Raw genomic sequence first — 9,325 nt, 5'->3', positions numbered from 1 at the left:
AATTTCTGTCCACTTAACTAACAAAACAACTCTACATAAAATCTCTTGTTAAAAAATTAATATTTTATATTTAATGGGACGGGGGAGTACACAGTTAATAAATTATGGTAAATGATGGAAAATGATACTATTAATTACTCCATAAAAAAAAACTAAATAAGATAGTCCGCAAAAAAAATGGATTGGCTTGATTGATTTGCAATCAGGTATTTCAATCAATTCAATCAGTAACAAGAGTAAAATTTGGAATTGAAATTATGGAGGGTGTATTAGGCCATCGATAATAATACCTTGATTTTTAGTCAGCCTAATTCTTTTCGTCCACAACAAAATTTTATTTTTTTGTGTTGTAATAAAAAATGTATGGATATTTTTTCTACTTTTTCCACAAGTGTAACATTTTAACTATTTATGAAAATGAATAAAGTTATTCTGCTTAATCTTATAGTAGTATTTAATTTAGTACTTATAGTTAAAATATTGTCATATAGATAGTCCGTGCATTGCACGTGAGGACAACTAGTATAAATATACATACACTCCTTTTGCTTCTGTACAGATTTGAACTATTTTAAAACCTTTGCTAGTAAAAAAAATTGGTGAAAAAACATACACTACAAAATTTACTCATGGAAACCAGTAAATTGATATAAGAATCATATGAGGATGAGGTCCAGACCTCTGATTTCTCAGATTATTGCTACACAGATTCTTCTTCTTCTTTTAAAACTTTTTTGTGCATTTTAATCTACTTTTGTACCTTACTTATTGATTTGTATCCAGGTATGTTGGTTATGTAGTTTGCATATATCAATTTAATAGTTAGATAGCCTTTTCCTGTTAATTTGATATATTGTGTGCTTACAGCAAAAGAAGAAGATGAGGAAGAATGTAGTGCAAGTAGATAACAAGGGAAAGGGTGTTACAAGAAAGCTCAAATTTGAAGATATACGAGTGAGAATTTAGGATTTCCTTTTGTTAATAATATTTTATTTATACTTAGATCCATGTCTATACTATACACACCTTTATGTTTTGTTGACTGTGAATTTTTGGGTCGATTTTTGTTAAGTTCTCTTTGATAAATGTTGATTGATCCTATATTTTGTTGTAGTTCTATGATTCAGAGGATCATTTCCTATTTGATACGGAAGTAGAAATGTAAGCAGATCAGTTTCGGGTGAATGGATACTCTGAGATAGAACGATACACTAGTTTATTTACAATAAAAGTGAAGTTGGATTTAAAGTTAGAACCAACAGAACATTAGGTATAAAGGTACAGAACATTCAACGAGCTATAATGTGTTTCCAGTTGCAACCACCATACATGTAGTGTCATTACGTTTGTATCTAAATATTGTAGTCACACTCCCAAGGTAGGATTTCTGTCTTTCAATTCATGCGAGAGAATGTTCAATATTTTACAACTGAGTCCAAAGAGTCTATGCAGGTTGTGACTCTAACCTAACTCAATGATAGATATATCTCAGACGACGTTAGGATCAAATGTGGTAAATTGTGGAGGATGAAAAGATTCACATTTTAGCAGTCGTACCTCCAAGAAAATCAGTCGAAGGGGTCAATCCTTGGATCATGCTCACTCGCCATAGCCATCCCTGTGCATAGACAGGTAGGGCACATGACCTGCAAAAAGACACATGAGAAAAACTACATTTGGCAGTCCAAGCACCAACTTTCCTATGTAATGACTTGCAATATACTCCCTCCGTCCACCAATAAACGTCTCATTTCGCCCATTTTCGTTTGTCCACGAATAAATGTCCCATTTGCTTTTTTACTACTTTTGGTAATGGACCCCACATTCCACTAACTTTATTTCAGTCACATTTCATTATAAAACTAATATATAAAAATAGGACCCACATTCCACTAACCCTTTCCATTCACTCTCCACTACATTCCGTGCCCGGTCAAACTTGGCCTTATATTATTGGACGGAGGGAGTAAGAGAATAACTCGTGTGAATCCAAATCATATGGATGCAACCACCCTAATTAAATTCAGTTAGAGCTCATCAATCCCCAATTAGTGTTTAGTTGTCATGACTAGGATTCAATTAAGGCGGATGCATTGTGCATCGGTGTGCCAGAGTGTCCATCTCAGAATATTAGTTGTCTGGACAGAATTCGATCTCTTACATCTCTTCTTTGATTATCTGTATTCTTCTGGTCAGCTATCTTACAATATAGCAATCCACTAACTTCAAACCTCAAAGTATATTAACAACTAAACCAGATATTTTCTGAGATTGACATAAATGGTTTAAGGGAATCTAACAAAATAAAGCAGATTCACAGACCTCCACTATATATTCTAGGCATACTATGATTATAACATTAAACTAATGGGTTTATCTTATCTTATCTTAACAATTAGTAACATATTTTTGGTCAAGAATGCCAACCCTTTGTGAATCATTATATTGTTCAAGCAGTCCATTTACCCTATCTGATAACAGAAACAAGGCACTGTCATCAGAAAAGGGAATATCAATGTCAACCTGAAGCCCTATGAACGTACCTTTCCTGCCCCCAAACAATTGGAGCACCTCTCTGTCTTAGGTGGTGACAATGGCTGATCCCCACCATTATAAGTTGAGACTGGCTCAATAAGAACAAGAGAGCCAGTACTTGAACAACGAGCACATGCAAGATATCCTGTAAGAAAGCATATTTCATAAGCACCAACAACATTCTCAGCTGTATGTAGCTAGTTTAAATTTTAAATAGAAATTTAGGCTGCTTGCCAATAACAGGACAAGGTACTTTGTGAAAATAAATGTAGCTGACTGCACAAAGTACTGCTGAACTGGAAAATTCAGCTTACCAAAGTAGTGCAGGGAAGAAAGTCTAATGAAAAAGCATCGCTCCTTTTTTTGTGGTAATTATCAGTGTTATCAATCTCGTATGGCGGCTTATGGCGGTTCGCCTAAAAACCGCCACAGGGATATGGCGTATTAGTATGGCGGATATGGCGGTCAATAATTAAATAAATAAAATAATACTTATTATTTATACATAATTCAAAAATTGGAAAATAACAAAAATATAACGTCTAAAACTCTTAAAACAATTAATAAAGCATAAAATACAGCTCTAACATCCATGTTTCTTGCATAATGCCCCATTCCTAAATGGGGTACACACGCAATGTCGTCAAATGGCGGATATGGCGGTGCTATGGCAGCGCCATGTTGCTATGGCATTTCCACCACAGAACGCCATGCCATAGCGCCATGGCGCCGCCATATCCGCTATTTGATAACATTGGTAATTATCTTTTTATTGAATGTTGTATATTCTTGAGTTTTATGTAAATCCAACTGATATCCACTCATAAAATTCATAATTTGTGTAAGCAATCTTCCCTGTATCATTCCACTTTTATTGGATGTAATAAACCTTAAGGAGGTGTTTTATATTAGGTTATATACTTTGCTAAGATTCATAAAATAATAGTCTAATCCACAATATACGTTGATGGACTAAAATTTTCTTTAGCTTGTTTGACCATGTACCTTCTAATACTCAATCCTTTATAGAGTCAATATCATATCTCACACCCCTCCCCCCCCCCCCCCCCCCCCCTCTAGAGAAGCATAAGTCCTAGCAAAGTATCACGTGGTTAAATGTTACACTGTCCTCAATACTACACTGAAAGTAAGATTTCTTCCTCATGTAGTATGTAACATAATGAACACAGATGACATCTATTTACTACCTGTGCCGAGACAGTACTTGCATCTCTTATGCTCCTGCAGCTTTACATTGTTTATCTCCACCACCATCAAAGCAGATATTACTCCAACTGCTCCACCCGAGAAAGAAGCCACAATGGGATCAACTTCACTGCAAAGTTCATAGAGATAATTCTCTAAGTAAGAACTTTGGAGCAGAAGCCAATGTTTGAACTCCAAATCAACAACAAAAAGAAACACAAACAATTTGAAGAAAACTCAAGAATTAATAACCCTTCCAACAGTAGATTACACTTGTGCAGTAACAAAAAAAAAGAAATAAATTTTGTAGGTAAAACCTCACGAAGGAAAATGAGTACCTTAGAGAGCTCTAAAGTCCCCAGGGTATGTTAATAAACAAAGAAGATCAGTTATTAAGACTGGACAATTTGTTACACAGAAGTTATTAGCAGAGACATGCAAGACAAAAGTGCCCAATAATTCTTAAATACGAGCATGGACGAAAAGAGAAATTTTGCATACAGTAGTCACATTTCTAACTGATCATACATTCTTTCTTTGATATTTTCATGCAGTTAGGCTCCATGACCAGCTCATGTGATCGTACAGCTAAACTAATCATGACCCTAGTAAGAAGAAGGAAAGCCAGATATAGAGAATGGGGAACACACTGCACCATCTAAACATGCTAACTGCTAAGGTGATCAAGAATCCATGAACCATACCTCAATTGCATTGGAAGATGCATACTACTGATAAAATCACTGTATGAAGTCCCTCCAATTCCAAGTTTTAGCTCCAGCTGGAAATATGCAGTAAAAGGTATTACAATGATTTGAAGCCATTCCGGCTGTTGAAGAATACTACACAAATGGGGGTCACAAGAATCATACTACATGGACAATATTTTAGTGCTGTTGCATAACAAATGCATAAAACATATGGAAAGGGAAAATTTTATGGTGAAAAATTTGAAAGAATTCTATTGGAGGACACTGCTGAAAAAAATTGTCCCAAATACAAGGAAATAGCATGCTTGACTGGAGTAAGAGTAAACTGAAGATAATACAGGAACACTGCATAAATTATATGCACAAACTAGAAGTCAAGATGAAAGTGCATTTGAATTCTTAGAGAAACGAATCTATATAGGAGCTCACAATCACACTTCAAGAGAAAAGAAACTATATGGGAGAGGTTCCTGTTGGGGTGGGGGTCAGGAGGGTCACTTCACAAGAAAATTTATGTACATATAGACTTCTTACTTGTCAAAAGAAAAAAAGAAACAATATCATAGCATAAAGAGTTGTCACATAATTACAAGTTGCAAGTGCCTTTTCCGGATCGTGAATAAAAAAAGTGTCTTTTCCCGATCTACACCAAATAACATTGACTCTCTTCCCTTCTATATATACAGTTATTTTATTTAGAAAGATTTCATTGTATAGAGTTTATAGCTGGTTCACAACTTTTAGCAGGATCAACGCAAATTAACAATGCCCAAAAAAACATTAAGGTGACATGAATGTGGGTTGGTAGTATTGCAAGAGTCCTTAGAACTTACAGTGGGTGCTAGAAGTCCGCCAAAAAGCATGAACCCCGCTATAAGAGAAAAACAAGTAGCATAGTACTGCTTAAGGTTTGTGGAGTTCTGCACAGAACATACTTATCAATTATCAGATGCCACTGTCTGAAGATAGGTTCAGCTGTTAATGCAATATAGACAAGACAATGCGAAATTAGGCATTTACCAAAGGAGGTAAAAACGGAATGAAAGATGGGAAGTTTGGAAGCTCATTTTCTTGCTCTTCTTTTACAATCCCAAGCTCGGTGTTTTTAATCCTTTGCTGTATTCTAAGCCGACGAACCTATCAATTTATGTGAAAGTATAATAGATACATTAAATAATTTTCAAAGCTTCAAGCAGAATATAAGGTTCCAAATTCAACAAAATTTTTGTACCTCTTCCATTAGCAAAAATATCTTATTTCTCCGACCTCGAATATTATCCTGAATCTCCTGTAATTCCATTTTTGCGAAATCCTGAACCGTCTCGGGTCCTTCTATTATGCAAAAGCTGTATAAAATCAGAATAAATCCCAATCAATCACGAAAAATAGAAAAAAATTACTGAAAAAACAGAACAACAAATAAACGAAAAAACAATTCAATTCGTGTCCCTTACGGAACGGAAGTCTTATCATCGGATGCGGAAAAGGAGGAGGAGCCGGCGTCCGACGCCTTGGACGGCCATTTCACGATGGGTTGGAGCTTTCTGTGGAGATACCGCCTCGATCCCGATGAATCAAACGGCGTGGTGGAGTGAGAGATGGATAGAATTCGACCAGAACATAGCATCTTTTTCGTATGAATGAATTTGGGGAAGAAATTGAAGGGGTAATTTCATGAGATCAGGGTTTTTCAGAATGGCGACACCAATGTCAACGGGCATCTACTCAAGCTCAGTTAAACTGATTCCCACCAGAATATTTGGTGCCACGTGTCCGACGCTGCTGATTCTCATTTTAACAGGTCTTAAATAAATTAATTATTATGGTTAATTGCATCATACTCCATTTAACTATGAATTTGTCGTATATGTAATTAAGTCAGTGCATACAAATTTGCATATGATCCAAATGAAGTTGGGTGGTTGCAATTGATCTAGTCTAATCTTGGATTTATAGCCACTAAGGATCGATTTTATTGATTATTGAATATAGATATTTCCTTTCAGTCTCGGTTCATTTTTATTATATTACCTCCGTTTCCTCATATTTGAGTTATTTTTCTATTTTTTAAAGTTCACTCATAATTCGTTCATTTCTATATATGGTAACATTTTTTCTCCCTTTTACTTTATTCTCTTTTATTTTATTCTCTCTACTTTATTCACTTTCTAATTTATTCTCACTACTTTTTTCTGTATTACATTTTTATTTATTTACTTAATACATTAAACGTACATTTCTTAAACTTCGTGCCGAAATTTTTTACTTCAACCATGAGGAAACCGTGGGAGTAGTAAATAGTAATAGGGTCTCATGTTACATTAATTCATTCAACTCACATTTCATTTAAAACTAATATATACAAGTGGACTCATATTCTACTAACTTTTTTCACACTCATTTTTCTTAACATTTCTTAAAATTGTACCTCAGAAAAATGGGAATTCTAATGACCGATGGAAGGAATATACATCAATATCAACATTTGATACTGATTTGTTTTCTTTATTATTAATACTCATATTTTAACCAATTTTGAATTTATTGTGATTTTAAACAACTCTCCAAATTTCTCTTTGACTGTCTTCGTTATAATTTTTTAATTAATCAACGTATATTGAACCATCAATAAAGAATTCAATTACATACACGACCTTCATATTTTATGAATGTAAGGTCGATTTTTAAATTATGAATTCACATTACTTCAATGTTTATAAAGCCATTGACATTTGCAACTCCAGTAATAATATATTGAGCACACAGTTCAGCCGTGCATATAAATCATCCGTCATTAAATATTTCATTTTTTCATTTTTTCTGTCCAATAATAAATATTTCATTTCACTCTTATTATATTTAGTAGGTGAGTCATGATTCTGTTAACTCATTCTATTAATATTTTATTAAAAAATCAATATATGAAAATAGCACTAACTTTTTATATCCACATTATTTTATAAAGTTAAACAATTTCTTAAAAATTATGCAGAACAGATATATGCGACATTTAATTATGGATGGAAAGTATATTGTGTATCGTTTCTCTCACTAGATGTGGGCCAAGTGAAGAATGAAGATTGAAACTCACATGGAAACGAAGCGGTAATTCCAATTAGGGATGGGCCTAGACAAAATGGGCCAGCTTGCATATTCCTTTAACCACGTTATTGGGCTCATTAAACTGTTCACTATACCACTTGACGTGAGAGCAAGGATTCTCCCTATATTAAAATATCACAAATAATTAATGATTTCTTATCTGACTATATGAACCATATATGAGAGGGTTTAAATAAAATTCTTATAAATCTTTCAAGCCAATTTGCCAAAGATATATTTCAAACGAATATTCAACGCTAAAACATTAGAAAAGCCAAATTTTAACCTAACATGTAAAAGTTTATAGATAAAGGACTAAACGAAGAAGCAATTCATCAGTGCAACAAATATAGTGTTTTTCAGTCATCAACTCGACAACTCCATAAGTTCTGCTATTTTAGATTTGTTATAATGAGTTTTGAGAGGAAAACCATGTAGTGTGACTTTATTAAGGAGAATATATTCAGTATCCAGATATGTTAGCATGATTAATGTAAGAAGTGGGTTTTATGGGCCCAATAATTGTGGGCTGCCACACTGAAGAAAAATAAGGTCCAACATTATTAAGTGGCCCCAATTCATTCTAAGTGCTTCCCACGCGTTTATCCAAATGTTTATTTATAATATAGGCATCCTACTCCCCACCACTCATGGGTACATCTTTTGTGGAAATTATCGGTTGAGATCGACTCATGTCTGATACTCTCTGATCATAAAAAATAGTCTTGATACACCCTATGATCACAAACAATAGTCTCATTTATGAATAATGCAAGTTTTAATGATAAATTGATAAAATAGGAAAAATAGAGGGACATAGAAATAGTGCTCAAGAAGAACCTATTCCAAGGAGACCTCAATACTTCTTGAGGAAGAAATACTAAGGTCAGAAGAAGGGATCTTCATGAGGCAGAAGAAATACATTTTTAGATATCCGGACAGAAATTGGGCTATTGGGCTGGCTTGCAGATTAGATATCCGGACATAAATTGGGCTATTGGGTTGGCTTGCTATTGGACTGCAAGCCAACAGACACACTAATGGTACACAATTATGGATTGCAGATCATAGAGAGTGCAGAGTTGACAGATCAAAGAAGATAAATGTCCGGTTGGGAAGCTCATATACTTATCCCACATCAGACCTAATATTGCCTATGCAATCAGGCCGTAAGTCAGTTCATGCACTGACCGCTGAATGATCACTATGGAGTTGCGCTTAGAATTGTCAGATATCCCAAGGGAACAGTTGGGCTTGGTGTAATATTCATGAAGTACGAGCATCGAGGAGTTCATCAGTATACTGACGCAGATTGGGCTAGTAGTCCGATTGGTCGAAGATCAACGAGAGGAAACTCATCTTTATTGAAGGTAACCTAGTGACGTGGATGAGTAAGAAACAGAAAATGGTCCCGTTGTCAAGCATTGAGGCAGAATTTTGGGGAATCAAGAGTGGATTGATGGAGATTCTGTTGAGGAAGATTGAATTGACTTTAGCAAAGAGACTGCAGCATGATCGAACTAAACACGTGGAAGTTGATAGACACGTACTTTATCAAGGAGAACATCAAAAGTGGAGTTATGGAGTTAAACATTTGTTCGATCTGAAGATCAATTAGCAGATATTCTTATCAAAACAATCAATGCAAGAAATCTTATCAATATACTTGGCAAGTTGAGTTTTGGTGATTCCACCACAGCTCAACTCAATGAAGAGGTTAGAAAAGTAAAAGAAATCGTAATCAAATCATAATTTTCAGTCCAATAATAGTT

At 34.7% G+C, this 9,325-nt stretch overlaps 1 protein-coding gene across 2 annotated transcripts; it reads right to left on the bottom strand.

The window, feature by feature from the left end:
- Positions 1-1,174: 1,174 nt before the first annotated feature.
- Positions 1,175-6,192, bottom strand: LOC121742657 (protein ORANGE, chloroplastic-like). Of its 2 annotated transcripts, XM_042135862.1 has the most exons (9): positions 5,906-6,192; positions 5,683-5,797; positions 5,472-5,588; positions 5,285-5,371; positions 4,446-4,522; positions 3,744-3,871; positions 2,544-2,680; positions 1,558-1,646; positions 1,175-1,466 (listed from the first exon to the last, which is right to left on the bottom strand). In XM_042135862.1, exons 1-8 carry the CDS (start codon positions 6,076-6,078, stop codon positions 1,569-1,571), a joined length of 912 nt encoding a protein of 303 aa, XP_041991796.1. In that variant the 5' UTR covers positions 6,079-6,192; the 3' UTR covers positions 1,175-1,466; positions 1,558-1,568. The 2 variants fall into 2 exon arrangements, with proteins under 2 accessions (XP_041991796.1, XP_041991795.1); XM_042135861.1 differs by having other exon boundaries at positions 1,175-1,646; positions 5,906-6,190.
- Between the last annotated feature and the right edge of the window lie 3,133 nt (positions 6,193-9,325).

This window comes from Salvia splendens, chromosome 7 (assembly GCF_004379255.2).
Source record: "Salvia splendens isolate huo1 chromosome 7, SspV2, whole genome shotgun sequence".
Taxonomy (NCBI): domain Eukaryota; kingdom Viridiplantae; phylum Streptophyta; class Magnoliopsida; order Lamiales; family Lamiaceae; genus Salvia; species Salvia splendens.
The sequence above is the reverse complement of the archived record's forward strand: the minus strand, read 5'-3'. Positions and strand labels throughout refer to the sequence as shown.

Coding starts and splice junctions, on each gene's coding strand:
- LOC121742657 (XM_042135862.1), bottom strand. CDS start 6,078: ATGCTATGTTCTGGTCGAATTCTATCCATCTCTCACTCCACCACGCCG. Junction 5,372..5,471: donor TTCCGTTTTTACCTCCTTTG/GTAAATGCCTAA, acceptor TGTTCTGTGCAG/AACTCCACAAACCTTAAGCA. Junction 3,872..4,445: donor CATCTTCCAATGCAATTGAG/GTATGGTTCATG, acceptor TGAACTTTGCAG/TGAAGTTGATCCCATTGTGG.